At 34.7% G+C, this 18,752-nt stretch overlaps 1 protein-coding gene across 2 annotated transcripts in view; it reads left to right on the top strand.

Annotated features, from left to right (window-relative positions):
• LOC149154712 (protein PIN-LIKES 7-like) overlaps positions 1-18,752 on the top strand; it is a 306,565-nt gene that overhangs the window by 61,757 nt on the left and 226,056 nt on the right. For both annotated transcript variants that reach the window (XM_089440625.1, XM_089440626.1), the window contains exon 3: positions 15,641-15,720. In XM_089440625.1, the coding sequence (XP_089296751.1) occupies positions 15,641-15,720 (80 nt within the window). The remainder of the gene's footprint in view (positions 1-15,640; positions 15,721-18,752) is intronic.

The following is an 18,752-nucleotide window of genomic DNA, read 5'->3' as shown; positions in this document are numbered from 1 at the left end:
CTTTATCCTCGAAGTCACTGAAGAGATATCTATTCCCCAACATATGAAATGAGGCACCATTGTCGAGATACCACATGCTTCCCATTACAGTGCTTTCCATTATGCAATGAGAGTGAAATCAAGTTTGAATTGTGAAGCTAGAGCTTCACCTGCTACTACTATTGTAGGCTCCTTCTTTCTTTCTTTCTTATGTGCTAAATTTCGTGGCATAGTGCCCAAACTCATGATAGTGAAAACACTTGATGTTCGACAAGTACTTCTTCTTGCCACCCTCCTTGCCTTGGGAAATCTTTCCCTTTGCTTTCTTTTCTTGGCGGATTAATGCAAATTCCTCTTCTACTTCTTTGGATGGGGTCTCGTCTCTGTTATTTTGCCAAATATTTTTTTGCATCAAGTTGGACCACAATTGCTCCCACTCTGTTAGCTTCTCCCTCCCATTAACTAAGTCATGGTAATTGTGCTAGCTCTTGGGAAGGCCTAGAAGTGCTAGGATCACCAGGTCATCTTCAAAAATCATAACACTGACACTTCCAATCTCATCCCGGCATTGGGTGAGCTTGGTCAAGTACTTCGGTATTGTGTCGCCCTTCTCCATCTTGATCTTTCTAATCTTGTCCTTCAGTACTAGCTTCATGTGGTCACTGTTGTTTTGAAATAGGTCCGTCAAGGCTTTCCACATTGCAAATGGAGTTTCCTTACCATGGAGGTTTGAGACAATATGATCTCGAACTCCTTCTAGGATAATCCTTCTCGCCTTTTCCAGACACTTTCTCCACTATGCCAGATCCCGAGCATCAGCTGGCTTAGGAACATCATTGTCTATGAATTCCTTAAACCTGTTACCTTCCAACACTACCTCCTTCATATCCTTCCAAGAAATATAGTTCAAACTACCCTAAAGGGCATATCGATTCTCAATCTATAGAACGACATCCTACTGGCTCTGAAGTATGATACTTCAGATTTGATTTCTCATGCAAAATACAAACTTGTATTCTCCTCTTCTATAGTGATTTTAGCTCTAATACCATGTAGAAATTTCTACAGATATAGCTCTGATACCATGTAGAAATTCCTTGTAGATTCAAACCATAGATTGTAATATGCTAAAACAATTGACTCGAATCTACTCTACTCATCGACAAAAATAACAAACGATCGATGAAATCACGAAGCATAAAAGATAAAGAATTCAATCACACATAACACAATAATTTTCTGGGGAAATCCACAACTAAAAACCCCTACTATCTGTATATTTTATTAATCAGAAAATATAAGATTACAATGCTTTACTCAAGCCCGAGAATCCTTTGCACTATCTCTATCTCACTACCAACATGTGCACAAGCTTCTCTTGGCACACCTTTCTCTCACAAGCTCCACACACAAACTTGCGATTCCTATTGCTTGGTCTCACCAACTCATGCTCACCAAAACAATGATTAAAATTGTGCTTTCATTCCTCCTTTTAAAGGAAATTCAAATGGCTAAAATTAGTGAGTTTTCTAATTAAGAAATGATTTATTTTAGGCCTTATTCTGATTGCATGCATCATCTGTTTAATTTAGATGATTTTATAACTGATAGTACATTGTCCTTGAACTCCAATATCAAATGGGTATTTCTCTGATATGACATGCATGATTTAATTATGAGTGAATCTTCAATTTACTAGTTGATCAGTGTTGGTTACACCCCACTACTGTAGGTTACACCCCACTACTGGATATCCCACTAATTCCTCCATCAGTTGGAACTAGTTTAACTGAATTTAACTCAGTTAAACTGAATTAAATAATTACAACTCAAAAGAACTCAACCTGGGCCCCTAAAATTTAGGAACCACTATACATGACTCTAGATAGACTCCCAACTCGAATTAACTGAGTCAACTAAGTCTAATTAACTTACTTAACTACTACAAGTTGCTATAAGAATTAGAATTACAATTTAATTCCTAATTTAATTCAAGGACAAATAAAATTAGGATTTTCTTTCTTGATGCTATTTTTAACATTTCGTGTTTCTATTTTCAACACTCCCTCTAAACAAGAAAGGAATTCAACTCTATCCTGATTCAGTAGCTTTGGAATGTTTTGCATGTAACACTTGTCACTGTTGTTGTTGCTACTGCAACATATGCACCGGAAAAAAAAACATCCAAACAAAATAAACTGAATCAATTGTGTCTGCAACTGTCTACTGGGCAAACTATGTTGTTCCCTGACTCTGTTACTGAGCCTCTTACTCTATTTTCAACATTGCTCTACACTCCTCAGTATATGATTGACACTGATCCTCCTACTACTGAATACTGTGAGCCTCCATAGGAAGGTAATGATCCATGAAACAAAAACACCTCAATGGATATTGCCCAATTTATGCACTCTTGGGACTATGGTTTCATATCACCCCACCTCACACCTGGAGGTATGGTTGCATGTGCTCCCTCAACCCACTTGGCTTGAAATTTCCCCCTACTGGAGGTCTCTGCTTGAGTGGATGTCTCTACTCGGTCTCCTCTCTTCTTCTCCAATTGTGGCTGCTCCACAAAGTCTTACTGAGGCTGCATCTAAGGTTGCATGTTGAGAGGTAATTCATGCTCTCTCTCAACCACCAAGTCTTTAACCTTTTCCTTTCTCCTCAAGGTTTTGCATAAATCTTGTACCTCAAGTGAATACAAGTTCTTGACTCGCACACCAATCTGTTTCTCTTGTCTCGTTGCAATGTGTCTAAGGAAAACTTTCCTTTGGTAACTATCGCATCATAGCCACAGTCTTCCAATACCATGACAAAAACAAGATTATTCTTTAGCCCTGGAACATATATCACATCTCTGAGTCTGAGAGGGGAGCCAGACTCCCTCTGAAAAGTAACTATACCGATTTCGGTCGTGCTATACCTCCCAACATCTCCAAACTCTATGTTCTGTTTGAGGTCTTTCTCCTCCAAGTCACTGAAGAAATCTCTATTCCCCGTCATATGGAATGAGGTACCGTTGTTGAGATACCACATGCTTCCCATTTTAGTGCTTTCCATGCATGTAATGAGAGTGAAATCAAGTTCGAATTTCGAAGCTAGAGCTTCACTTCTAGTGCTACTGCAGGCTCCTTCTACTTACTTTCTTCTGTGGGCATTTCGTGGCATAGTGCCTGAACTCGTGAAAGTGAAAAAACTTGATGTTCGAAAAGTCGTTCTTCTTGTCACCCTCCTCGCCTTGGGAATTCTTTCCCTTAGCTTTCTTTTCTTGGATGACTAATGCACATTCTTCTTCCACTTCTTTGGATGAGGTCCCATCTGTGGTGTTTTTCCGAATCTCTTCTTGCACCAAGTTGAACCATAACCACTCCCACTCCGGTAGATTTGCCCTCCCATAACTGAGTCCTTGTAGTTGTGCCAACTCTTGGGAAGGCCTAGATGTGCTAGGCTCACCAAGTTGTCTTCAGCAATTGTAACACTGACACTTCCAATCTCATCCCGATATTGGGTGAACTTGGTCAAGTACTTCAGTATTGTTTCGCCCTTCTCCATATTGATCTTTCTAAGATTGTCCTTCAGTGCCATCTTCCTGTGGTCACTACTATTTTGAAATAGGTATGTCAAGGCCTTCTACATTGCAAATTGAGTTTCCTTATTGTGGAGTTTCGAGAAAATGTGATCTCGAACTCCTTCTAAGATAATCCTTCTCGCCTTTGCCACATACTTTCTCCACTCTGCCATATCCTGAGCATCAATTGGCTTAGGAACATCATTGTCTAAGAATTTCTTAAGCCTGTTATCTTCCAACACTACCTCCATCCTTTCATTTTATGCAATATAGTTTGAACTACCCTCAAGGGCATATTTGAGTCTCAATCCATAGAACGACATCCTACTAGTGTTGAAGTATGATACTGTAAATTCGATTTCTTATGCAAAAGGCAAAATCATATTCTCCTCTTCTATAGTGATTTTAGCTTTGATACCATGTAAAAATTTCTATAAATATAGCTCTGATACCATGTAGAAATTTCTACAAATCTAGCTCTGATACCATGTATAAATTCCTTGTAGATTTAGACCGTGATTGTAATATGCTAAAACAATTGACTTGAATCTACTCTACTCATCAGCAAAAACAATAAACAATCAATGAAATCATGAATCATAAAAGTTAAGAATTCAATCACACATAACACAATAATTTTCTGGGGAAAGCCACAACTAAAAACCCCTACTATCTGTATATTGCATTAATAAAAAAATATGAGAATATTACAATGCTTTGATCAAGCCCTTGCAACCTCTACACTATCTCTATCTATCTCAGTACCAACATGTGCACAATCTTCTCTTTGCACAACTTTCTCTAACAAGCTCCACGCACAAACTTATGATTCCTATTGCTCGGTCTCACCGACTCGTGCTCACCAAAACAATGATTATACTTGTTCCTTCATTTCACCTTTTAAAGGCAATTCAAATGGCTAAAATTAGTGAGTTTTCTAGTTAAGGAATGATTTATTTTAAGTCTTATTATGATTGCATGCATAATTTGTTTAATTTAGATGATTTTACAACTGATAGTATATTGTCGATGAACTCCAATCTCAACTAGGTCTTTCTCTAATCTGACATGCATGAGTTAATTATGAGTGAATCTTCAGTTTACTGGTTGAGCAGTGTTCGTTACACCCCACTACTAGATCTCCCACTAATTCCTCTATCAGTTAGAACTAGTTTAACTGAATTTAACTCAGTTAAACTGAATTAAATAATTACAACTCAAAAGAACTCAACCTGGGCCCCTAAAATTTAGGAACCACTCTACATGACTCTAGATAGACTCTCAACTCAAATTAACTGAGTCAACTAAGTCAAATTAAATTAGTTAACTACTACAAGTTGGTATGAGAATTAGAATTAAAATTTAATTCCTAATTTAATTCAAGGACAAATTAAATTATGATTTTCTTTATTGATGTTATTTTCAACAGGACACATATTAATCTTGATCAAACCTTTCTTTATCTTATAATATGTTGCAACCATGTCTAGTTTCGTTCTTCTTTTTTTTAATTTGTTGTTTTTTATAATTTTATTTTATTGAAGCATTGGATGGAATCCATTGCCTCCATAGATGGATGAAATATATTACCTTAATCAAATATACTAGTAAATTATATGGTCCTTGAAGATGGAAACTCTAATCTACTGAATGAATAATTGTTATTGATATTAAATTTAATTACTAGTTTTATAATATTTAAGTATTGATGAGATTGAAAAAACTCATCATGTATACAATAAAGCATGAAAAATATTTATTCATATATGGAAATGAATTGAATTTGACATTAGAAGTTGATTGATTTTCTTGTAAATTACTCATACATTGTGATTCTAACATGATATCAAATTTGTATACAACATAGCATGAATTTTTTTTGCACATATAAGGAAATGAAATGGATTTTACATTGAAAGTTCACTGAACTATCCCCGATGGGGGTTGAGAATCCCATAGCACGTGGCAAACCAAGTCCCATGACTAATAAAAATTGGTGTGCAGGTGGAGGACCAGACTCCCTGTCCTCTCATCTAAACTAACGTACTGGGGGGTGTAAAGGTGCTCGTGTGAAACATCTTAATGTCTCGGCGAGTGCGGAAGGCAATGATCTAAGGAGTGGGATGGCTCATGTCTATGGATTTTGTGTTGACATTTCAGTTGAGTTTTGTGCTCCAGTTGGTATTCTGCAATCAAACAAAAGTAACAGTGATGTATTTTCACAGCAAGGTGGCAGTTGTCGAGCTTCCCCTCTGACTCTTGGTAGTGTAAATTTATCATTGTTCTTCTCCAAAGGCAGCACCCCGTGCTTCTCTGCACATGCACAATGTGGCCTAAGGTGGTTTGGGTAAGTTGGTATTTATAGTTACGTTGGAATTTAGAAGGTGCGATTTGTTGGTCCGTTGGAGGCTACTGGAGGTGGTATAGTTGGTGGTGTTGTTGGGGGTGGTGGTGGTTGTGCATGAGATACTCTACCTCAGGCATTTGGACCGAGAATTGTCGTACCTTATGTCTCAGTGGTTGTTTTCTTGTGTGTTTGGGGATAGCGGAATTGCCTCCCTGAAGGTTACTGTGGAGGTATGCTGGTGTGGTATACGAGAGGCCCCTTGGGGAGCTCTAGCCAGGGGTGAGATTGACCTGTCCATTTTATCTCTATTTTCTCAAGCTCTTGGTGCTCTGAAGGGTCGGAAAATTGGAGTGCACAATTGGTGGAGTGAAAATAGCTGGGTTACTGCATGTGGTTGTCTGTGGAGTAGTTTGGATGATGGGAGGTCTGGGCTCTAGGTGAGGCTGTCTTGGCGATTTACAGTGGGTTGGGCCCTGAAGGTTTTCGGTGGCTCCTACACTCTTGAGATGGGTACATGTAGTGGTGTTGCTGGTCTGTTCAACATGCAACCTTCCCCTCGGCATGGGTGTTCCTCCCTCCCTATCAATCCAGGCTCAGCAGGGCACGAGGATTTGGAAAGACCAAATCAATCTGTGGAGATGGGAATGGTGGAAGTTGGGATGCGTCGAGGTGGCAAGACTGTCAGTTTCTCCCAACAAATGGATGTTGGAGCACGTGGTGACCACGGAAGTAGCGAGTAGGCGACCCATCATGGAGGGCGGAGAAACCTTAGTGATATGGTGGTGTGCAACGTGGTAGTAAGGTCAGTCGGGGGTATGGCAGACATTCATCTCCCAACCCATAGGTAATTCAACACCATTGTGTGGAGAATTACAGCGAGTTAATTCAAAATTTATTGGATCGGGTGGGGTTAGTTGAAAGGATCCGAAGGGAGGAGCATGTTGAGCTGGTGGCCACCCTAGATAGGATGCACTACTTTCAGTGCCAGGTTAGAGAGCGCATGATGGTGGTCTGGCATGGCCAAAAGCATCTTTCAGAAATAGTGGAAAAGCTAGAGACATGGATGGCACAATTAGAAGGTAATGTCTAGTACAATTTCCACCCTCCGCCTCCTCCAGCAACAACCTCGGATAACCTAACGTCCATCACGTCAGACGACTAGTATGCCCTCGGGTGTTTTGTATGTGTTTTTTGTCTTTTGGTGTCTGTGGCCTTCCCGTTTATGGACGATGTCCTTAGTCTCTTTTTTGTATTTTTGTCACATGTTGCAAACAATGGTCAACAAACCTGGTCAGGGTGAGACCACCTATTTTTTGTTACTCCGGATGTATATCTCTTTTTCCAGATGAATAGACTTTCTACTTACAAAAAAAAATGAACTATTGTAAATGCCTTCCCCATCTTTTAAACCCTTCACATCCTCACTCTATAAAAATATAATTAAATAAAATTTAAATAAAAAAAATGTTGACTGTTAAAGTTATAAATAATAAAAGCATATGGGTTAAAAATTTCCAATGTCATTCGTTTCCATCCAATCACTTTCATCATCACTAATCATCTATGTTCATTGTCTTATTTCTGCTTAAACATCAATATGCATGTCACAAAATGAAAAGAATAAATAGTATATTGGATTTCATTTACACTATACATTTTACTGAAAATGCATGATAAATCCTACCATAACATCATATCAAATCTTTTGAAGCCTTGTTTTTATTATACTCCTTAATAGTGCTCCAAATTTTTTATCAATATTTTTTGTAGCATAAAACACATATAGAAAATAAATATTATAATTATAAGTGAAACACTTCATAAAACAAATATATACTTTTCAACATTATACAACAATCATAAATCATGTAATTGCAACTTTCTTAGGGCTTTTTGTTGTTTCCATTATTGATTATTGTATATCCTTACCTTTTCTTTTATGACCTTCCTCATATCTTATTGTACATCTAATGTTATCATTTGATAGTCCCTCTACATTAGAATCTATATGGTATATAGATTTATTACAAAAGTATGTTATTGAGGCATCTACATAAAGATTACATGATAGATAATATCCATAATTGAAATGGATAGTAAAAATACACATGCATAACATCTACATATACAAAGATGCTTTAGTGAATCAAAGATTATGAAACTAACCAAATTCAACAAAATTTGTTGTAAAGATTCAAGTTGATGTGATCATACCCTTCAATTTTATAGTAGCATTACTTATAGTTTTGGTATCATGTCTTGTTTATCGGCTCCTACCTATGGCTTTTACACATGCGCGTTATTACACACATATTATAGTGGCATATCCCTATATGGAAATTCCTTTGACATTCATGAATATTACACAGAAATAATAAGCTATGTAAACTATTATTGGATCAATGGTTGTGATTACCCAAGCTAAATACCATTGGGTTATTGTATCAATGATGGAATTCATTAAGGTGTCTATAATGGATTTAAATTTGACCACTAAGCTATGAAATCATTTTTAATATATTAAAAAGTTCTTATGCCACCAATGATGGAAAAATGTATACAAGAAGACAAAATATAACATCAATAGGCATACACATAATATTATAATATCCCATGGTATGTTTAATCATAAAATTATTAGTGGATAGTAATTTAGAGCCATCTAAAAATGGAACCAATAGAAGATAATTGGGCGAGGAGAATAAGCCAAATTGGGTTTTCTCATAAATACTTCACATTGCAATATTAGAAATATTGTTGTGTTCATTATTTACAAGGAAAAAATGAATTCACAAGACTAAGCTCTCCTTTTCTGACATCTTCAGTCCATAGCTCCATGATAGCGTTTCATCATATAATGCAAGGCTATGAAAAAAAGCTAGCTAGTAACCTTAGTGTTAGTGGAGGTCCAGTTTCAATTTCTTGCTTTAATATACTATAGAGTTTGATCATAGTGATTCTTGTGCATATTAGTTGGTCGGCATAGGAATGCAAATAATAACTAACTTAGATAATTAATGGCATTAATATTGTAGAATGGAGAGTGACCCAATTAGAATCAAGCTAACTAGTTTAGGAAATTTAATGATACTGATTATTCAAGCTACTCATTATTGCATTTTGGGCATATTAATTGGTAAGCACATTGATATTGTGTGATACTTTTGTCTCATAGTTTCTTGAGATATTTCGTAGTTACGTTAGGAGTTTACGAAAGTGGCATACAATAAGTCTAAGTGACTAACATTATGGTGAAGTGAGATATTAGGTTTCCATCCTCACAGACCATTGCTTCTTAAATGCTCATAAATGCATAACAAATGTAATTCTATATAAAAATAGGTTTGGATACTTTATTTTCATAAACAAAATCCATAATATATGTGTAATTATGGCCCAAAATGCATTCATAAATGTATCACAATAGTACATAATTCATTTCGCTAGACATACAAAATCTCACATAGTGTAAAATAATTTCCCTTGCATGAGTGAGAATGATAATAAATGATGAAGTGAGTGAGGGGTATATATAGAGCATTGTTTTTCCATTAAATACTAGGATAATTTGTAGTTATATTGATATTTGTCATAGGGGCTTGCGATGATAGATTCAAAATATCGACCATTGTTAACAACATTAGACTGACTTGGATGCCAATGATCCACGTCTGAGGTGCCTTTTAAGACTATTATGGTCCCTTTTTCATTACAAAAACCTTATTAATTATGTTAAACCTTTTTGGTGGTAGGCCATGACCATTCATGATTCCTTGACCTTATTATTTTATTAACTTTACCATTGGAACTCAATCTCAAAGTAGTTCCTTGTTTATTGGATTATGGAGTTGCAGCAAAAAAAAAGGAGTACAAAAAATCTACGAAGCAATTTTCAAGAAATCCAACACTTTTAAAATGAAACGTTAATCTAGTATATACAACAGCACACATTGACTATAACTTTAGGAGAGGGAGAATAGTATAGGAAGTGAAAAGGGAGAGGGGGAAGAGGGAGAGGAAGAAGAAGGATTGAGCTTGCAACACCTTGCCATGAGTCATTTCTTCCTCTTGCTTCTCCGTATGTTATTTCGAATTAGTTTATTTTGTGACCTCGATTCCTCCATAATCTAATCTTCTTACATTTCCCAAGCCAATATATTACAGGCGAGGATGAAATTAGGAGTTGTGAGGTGAGGCTTATTAGTGTAACATATTTTAGGAGCTTAGGGGTTGGGTATTTGCTCCATAAAAATGAATTAGGTAAAATCTATAAGGTGGTTTTCATGTGGAGAAAAAACCTCATATGTATCTTGTGAAGGGAATAATTGCAAGACTCCAACATATTTAGAATAAATATCATGTTAGGGATGTATTGATGAGGAATTTTCTCATGCATTGCATTAATATCCACTCTTGTTTTAGCCCCGAGGGTTAGCTCATTGGTTGAGTCCTTGTCGTTAAAGCACCTTTGCTATTAAGAAGTCACGGGTTCAATTCTCTCGACATTCTTGAGGTTAGGCTCCATGGTTGAGTCAATAAAAAGTGATTCCTTTGGGTAGATCTCCCTAGTACAAATATTCTATGGAGCACCTCTCATGTAATTTACCTATCAATATTTTTACAATCTTTTACAAAATAGCCATATTCATGAAAACTATTGCATTCAAAAAATATTTGATGATAACCCTAAGTCTTACATGTTTTAAAAATATCAAATAATAATGTGCCATAAAAATGCTTTTCCATTTCACAAATTCAGACGTAAATGTAACAAGGATACTTAGCATATTAGCAATTGTATTGTAGTATTTTAATATTTTACTTACATGTTTACCACATTTTTCTAATTTTTAATATAAATCCAAATCTCGCTAATTTTTAGTATGAATCATAATAATAATAATAAATATTTTGTGCACTTATCAAGCTACCGGTTAATACATCTTCCTAATTCATAATATTAATCATAATACTACTAAGGAATTACAAGGTATTAGTTGAAAAAGGTATCATCAACATGCATAGTTGAAAATGTAGTTATTCGTGGAGGTTTGAATTTATTTTATTTTTTCTTATATTTATTATTATTATTATTATTATTTTAATTTGATTGTAGTTCTTCTAAAATTAAATTACATCATTGATAGTTATTTTTTTTTTTAAATATCGATTTTACTCTAATATATTGGAAACCAAATTTGTTGGTTGGTATATGGTGGTTCTAAGTTTATACAAAAGACCACAAATAACAAGCGAACATAAAAGGCTATGCAACCATAAAGTAAACTGCTAACAAAAATCCACAACATGGTATTCATATCACGAGTCCAATGATGTCACTAGATCTGGGCCTTTCTCACTCATACAAGAGGCATTGAGGGCTTGAACTCACATTGAATGTGTTTTTTGATGTGAGCTAGTGAAGTTTCCAGCCTATCTAGACATGCCTGCATTTTCCACTGGTTTCATTGAATGTTGTTAAGCAAGGAGATGATTTCACTCTCGTACTTATGCTTCTCCTTTAGCACTTGTCCCAACATAGTTTTTAACTACCAGTAGAGAGTAATGGCATGCATGTATTGGTTTCTCTTTCTCTTGGTGTGGCCAAGGTCGGGGAGCTAGTGAGGAACCTCATCTATTAATTCTTATTATGAATAAACATGTTTTCCTTAACGAACATGTCTCTCTAGCTATTGGATCTCCTCCCTCATACTCATAGAGGTTGTAGAGTGATAGGTATCATTGCATCTTGAACCTACATCTCAACATGTGACCAATATTGTTGGCCACGATCCCCGACCTCGCGGTGGTCATGCATACATTAACATGGCATTTTAACCCCCACAAATAGAAAAGAAACACAATACAAAAACAATGGGTCTGCCAATACCATGAATACCAAACAAGAATAGTTCCTTGGAAGCAAATAGTGTAATCATAGGTCTCATACGCTTTACACCCCCAGTAATTGATGTATATTAGAGAATTAATTTCCGCCAAAATAGATAGATTAACATGAAGAAAAAGGAAGGAGGAGGTCATAAAAGCACTTATTTGGACAGAGTATAACCGACACACCAACCATTTACCTGAGGGCTAGGCAGACCAGGGAGAACAACCAATTCCCAAAGTAAAAGGTCCACGAGGCTTAGATTATACAAAGTAGTCACCTTCCCCAACAAATATACTACCACAGAGGCCAAACTAGACCAAAGACAAGCATGACCCACAGAACTAAACACATGCATCCAGGGGATAAACAATACCTAGTAGTACCTACAGGGAGAAACTAATGTTGACCAAGCTAGGAAGCCATAAAATGAGTTTTCATTAAAGGAGCTTCACCTGCCATCCAAAGGGACCACCTCATTTCCAATTGAAGTCTTCAATCCAACAAATGTATCAATTGTCTCCACTTTTATGAGATTACTATTGTCTCTTTCCTCCCACATAAACATGGAATTATAACTATGAAAAACCCTAGACTTGACATGAATTCTAACTTGCTTATTTGATTCTATAAGTTTCCAACTCATTACCTAGTTCTTTGGCTGCCCAACCTCACATTTCAGGGATGAATAAACTCTGAAGCAGATAGGATAATCCCACCAGCAACAGGAGAATTCCATTCTTTGGATACAAAATCCCTCTCCACTACATAGAAGCTACAAGAGAACTCTCCTAAATATGGTAATCCATGTGTACATTTGAATTGTAGTCACACGCTTCATGCAAGGGGGTCGCAGGAACTCAACAAAAAAAAAAGCGTTTCTCTTGTTCATCCACCCCATTAGGGAATATTTTTTATTTTTTATTTACTACTACTACTACTAAATATTTTATATTAATAATATTTTTTTACTTTTTATTTTTTGGTTGTTTTATGATTGGTTAGTTGATTAAAATTTAGATAGGGAATGATTTAAAAAAAAAAAACATTTTTCTATAATTTTCCCTATTTCAACTTAGTTGAAATAAGACTTCAATGATTTCCATCAATAAAATAATATAAAAATCAAATTTTAGTATATCACTAAAAACTATTTACATAATATTTTACATTAATAAATAAGAATTTTTTAATATTTAATACAATATTTTTCTTTTTTTCATATATATATATATATAAATATAAATTTTAATGTTAATACTTCTTATTTTAACTTTTTTATTTTAACTTTTTTATTTATTTTAGATTTTTCTCATGTATTTCCCATTTCAAACTCCACTCCCATCACATGCTCTATTTTTGGTAAAAAAATATAAATGTCCATACAACCTCTGTCACAAATAATGAACAAATATAAAATAATAAAATAAATACTACCATATTTATTTTTCTATTAACTCTATCCTATCGAAGTTTTTATTGTCAATTTATTAGTTTCATTTTACCAACAAAAATATATCTTGTTAATAACAATTATTTTTTAGATTCATAATAATTCATCTCTGTAAAAATATTATAGCTAACATTGTTTTAATAGCATTAGAAAAATATTGAAAAGTTATATTACAAAATGCAAATTATTTAAAAAGTAAACACCATTATCACTTCAAGAATATACACATTATGCCTTTCAAATATAATATGGACCACATATCATTCTCATGTAACTAATCATTTGTGTGTTAATTCTTACCACGTGCTTATTTTAAATAGAGAATACACACTAATTCTTGCTGGTTGACAACACACTCACTTAGTTGAACTTAACATGTCTCAACCACTTGTGAAAGTATGACATGTCATATTCATTTATGGATTGTCAAACATATTTTTAGTTTCCTTAAATATTAAAGAATATATCACAAAGAACTTTTATTTAAATTTTAATGATATATATTTTAATTAAAAATAATCGTATTATTTTACTAAATATTTTAGTTATTCATTTTTTAATGATATTTTTAATATCTTTGTCATTTCTACTTTTAATAGAGATATATTATAACTAAGACTGAGATGAAGATTATGCAAATAATGGACTATATATATATATATTTACGGAGGTTAATAAATATTTTAATAATACTTATTGTTTTTTTAGCCTAATAAAGTTGAAGAAGGTCAAAGTTATTTAAATCATGGTTTTCTTTTATTTGAAATGGATCAAACAAAGTAAAGAGATTAGTATAGAAAGGTTGACATTAAATTATTAATATATCAACTTTTATATGACACAGGGAAAATTATTTTTAGAAACTATATATGCAAATTCCTATGACTTTTTATTTGTTTCTACCTAAAGAGAAAATCATTTATAGAAACTACATATGCAAATTCCTATGACTTTTTTTTTATTTGTACCTAAAGAGAATTTATTGCAGAGTCCTTCCACATGGGAGATTTTTATTCTATTTCATGTTTTGGTTGAATCCTTGATTAGAGTTGTTTCACGTATAATAATGGAGATTCTAACAATAAAAATAATAATTGGTTACAAGTAAGGTAACGGAGATTGTAATAATAATAATTGGTTTCAAGTATAGTAATGGAAATTCTAACAATAAGAATTAATTTTTATTATTCGATTAGTTTAAAAGGTCTAAGTTATCAAAACCATGCATCTAAGCTAAAACATTCTAGGAGAGAGGTTGGATTTTGAGTCATCATTACATTAGTGTCTATGTGAGACCTCTTAGTGGGTGTCCAAAAATCATTTCCAGAAAATAAAAATATAGGTTCCTTAAAGTTTTTTTTTTCCTACCCAAAACAAATTTATTATAGAGTCTTTTTATCGAGAAGATTTTTCTATGCATCCTTGGTACACTTATCATGCTTAGATTAAGGAATTAACTAGCAACATATGTCTCAAGATCCACCTTCATTCACTATAAAAACACTCTTAAAAAGATGTAATAGTGGGTGTACTCTTAATTCTATGTGTATGTAATATACATTATATATTATTATCTACAAGTTATATAACATTAGGGGTTCATGTTGATCATTAATATTTTATAAATAATATTTTGTTTCATGTAGGTGTGAGAGTATTTGAAAGATATATTATGTATACTTAAAAGCTTATTTCTGAACTAGTATGAGCAATGCTTTATAAACTATCTTTATCTCATGATTGTTATGTGTGTGGCATTATTCACAACATACATACAATGATGTTAACACACTCCTTTAGAAAAAGAATACTATTATGAAATTAAATATCATCATAAATATAGCATTTGTAACAAGATACATTGTAATGTCACATATATAACTACTACTAATCAAAGAGGGTTTAATTCTTAAATTAAGAAATACTATAATTTCAGCAACCCCAAACTTACACCTTTCCAAATTGGCAACAACTACATCTAATATAAAAGATTATAAACATTTGGAGACATCTCCTTATCATAGTAAATAAAAATATGCAATTTTTAATATCCATCTAATTTGGTCTCGGGTATTCATAATTAAAAAATAAGACATTATACATTGAATTATATAAAAATATATCTTGATGGGGTGTGGCCAAACCTAATAATGGAATGTTCTATCATTATTGTATTCTCTATGTATTTCACTATTGTGTTTTATATCCCTTGCATTAATCTCTATACTCTCTTTACCATTAACCATTTGACAAGTAACAATAATAAACACATATAATCAACTACTTACATGAATATTTAAAGACATCACAAGTGTGCATAAGTATGTAGGTATATTTGTTTACGAAGGTACACAAAATTGAGAAGCTTATAGTTTTTATTGCTTTCCTTTCATTACACAGGTGATATTTATTGTATTCACACCAGCTTTGATGTTTGCAAGCTTGTCAAAATCAGTAACACTCGACAATATCATCTCTTGGTAAGTGATTTTCTAAAAAATCATAGACATAGTTAAAATTTTGTTGCCAATTAGAAAAAGGAAAAATAATACACTACAATTGTAAGCAATATATTTTTTATTGGTCAATATGCAGGATAGTTTGGGCCAATTAACATAGATATAGGAGAACTATGTTCTACAAACAAATGAAGGGTTAAACAATGAATTTTGAAAACCAAAATAATACATTCTATTGTCTATATGAAAACAACACCTAGATATTTATCAACATTATTTAACTTCCCTTGAGGATTTATTTTTTATTATCTATAAGAATTAAATGACCAAAATAGGTCATTACACTAAATTCATACACTCCCCTTAGAGGAAATGGATGGATGCATAAAAATATAAGTTTAAATTGGAGAGGTGACTAGTCAAATGTTGGAAATATGATTATACTGAGAGGGAGGAGGGTGGTGAATCAATATAATGGTCAATCTTAACAAATTAAAACATTTCAATGCATATATATCACATCATAAACTTCTTTTCGTATTGAATGATGTTGTAGGCACCAACCTACTGTTACATCTATATACTAGAACCAACCTAAAGGATACACTAGTCACTTGAGAAATGTAGACACCAACCTGAAATATTTTACTAGCACCAACCAGAAGGAGGCACCAACCTCCTAAAATGTTTACTGGCACCAACCAAAAATACTTTATTGGATTTTGATCCAATTTGTCTTTCCTTAATAAGGTCTCGTCTACTTCTAAATATCACCCTTAACTCAATGTCTTTGGCTCTATTTCATCCACACTCGTCATTGTAGGAATTTACAGGGTAAGTTCCTCAGACAGAACACCAAAGGACACCGCTCACACACAGATCACAGATCAATACACCAGTATTTTTGACGTGGTTAAAACCCTCAAAGAGGGAAACAGTCCATGGCCTGAGCCAACGCGACCACTTCAGGCAATTTATTAATAAAAGAATGAAAATTTACATAAGCTTCTCTCATGGATGGTTGACCTACAAATGACCCTCCATTCTCTTTAAATAGAGATCATGGACCAATCGGGTGTTAAGCCATGGATCAAGTGTCGGTAATACCGAGGAGAGAATGAACCGTCAGATCACTACATATCGTGACCGTCGGATTGTAAGTTACAAAATGTACATAGTAAAGAAACACACTTTACCTAACTCTATACTAGACCAAGTTATACTTAACTATTTCCTATGTGTCGGAATATCCTAACATCCCCCCTTAAAAACAACTTGGGATAGGATTGAAGGGTTTACAAATATGACACAATAGGAGAAGGAAGGAGGCACTAGAGCCTATCCCCCCTTAGTGACAACTTCTTGAACTCCAACCATAAATCGAAGTTTAGTGAACTTCACCTCTGTGAGAGCCTTTGTAAAGATGTCTACAACTTGATCATCTGTTGAACAATATTGCACTTCAAGAACATGGTTGTGGATGAGCTTTCTGATGAAGTGCATGTGCAATTCAATGTTTTTGTTGCGCTGATGTTGGACTGGATCTTTTCATAGTTGAATGGCACTCTGATTATCACACGAAAGTGTAGTCGGATGTTGCTGATGAAAGCCAAACTCTGACAGGATCTGACGAAGCCACAAGGCTTCCTTACTAGCTTCTACAACACCAAGATACTCTGCTGCTGCTGAAGAAAGAGAAATGGCACCTTGTTTCTTGCAAGCCCATGTAATAGGTCCTGAACCAAGAGTGAACACATAACCTGCAGTAGACTTCCGATCATCAGGGTCACCAGCCCAATCAGAATCAGTGAAACCAACCAATAGAGGAGCTGCTTCGGCACTGTAATGAATCCCAAACTGAATTGTACCTCGAACATAACGAAGTATTCTTTTAGCTGCTTTCCAATGACTTTCATGTGGGTTTTGCATAAACCGAGCAACAAGGCCAACAGCAAAGGAAAGGTCAGGATGAGTATGGGTTAGATACAAAAGTTTTCCTACAAGTTGACAGTATAAGGTAGCATCAACTTCAGGAGAAGTACAAGTGACTGAAAGTTTGACTCCAGACTGAAAGGGAGAAGGGGTTGGCTTACAGTCTTCCATGTGAAAATGGCGTAGAATATCACAGGCATACTTGGACTGGGAAAGGGAAATACCTTTCTTGGATTGCAAGACTTGAAGACCAAGAAAATAATGTAAGTGTCCTAAGTCTGTCATTTCAAACTTCCTTTTAAGGCTAGACTTCACATGGTTTATAAGGTTGGAATCACTACCAGTCAGGATAAGATCATCAACATAAAGAACAAGAATGATAAGAGACTTGCCCACTTTCTTGGTGTAGACAGTATTGTCAGAATGACACCTAGAAAAGCCATTTTCTAAAAGAAAGTTATCCATTTTGGCATACCAAGCTCAAGGAGCTTGCTTGAGACCATAAAGGGATTTCTTAAGCCGACATACAAGGCTGGAGTCTGTTTGTATAAAGCCAATAGGTTGTTCCATATAGATTTCTTCATGCAAGTCCCCATGCAAGAAGGCAGATTTAACATCCATCTGATGGACTTCCCATTTGAAAGAGGTAGCAAGGGAAAGAACAAGGCAGATAGAGTTCATTTTGGCAACAGGGGAGAAGGTTTCAGTGTAGTCAATGCCTTCAAATTGTGAAAAACCCTTAGCAACAAGACGAGCTTTATGTTTATCAACTTTCCCATCTGGTCCATACTTGGTTCTGTAAACCCATTTGCATCTAACAAGTTTTCGTCCCTTTGGTAGAGGAACAAGATCTCATGTATCATTTACCAATAATGAATGATATTCTTCATTCATAGCTGCTTCCCAATCTGGATGGCCTGAAGCTTCTGCAAAGGTGTCAGGATCATAATTTACTGAAGCTTGAGCCAGTAAAGAAGAGGCTCTATCAAACTGAGAACGTGTATGTCGCTGATCTGTAGGATCACCGGCAAGATCACCTGCTGCATCCCGAGTAGCACGGACCCATTTTGGAAGTTGAGGAGCTGAAGGAGGATCCTGAGAAGGTGGGGGAGGATTTTCAT

Source organism: Pinus tabuliformis, chromosome 9, assembly GCF_031772625.1.
Source record: "Pinus tabuliformis cultivar Carrire ecotype Pingquan chromosome 9, CPIR1, whole genome shotgun sequence".
Taxonomy (NCBI): Eukaryota; Viridiplantae; Streptophyta; class Pinopsida; order Pinales; family Pinaceae; genus Pinus; species Pinus tabuliformis.
This window is presented reverse-complemented; position numbering and strand designations above follow the sequence as displayed.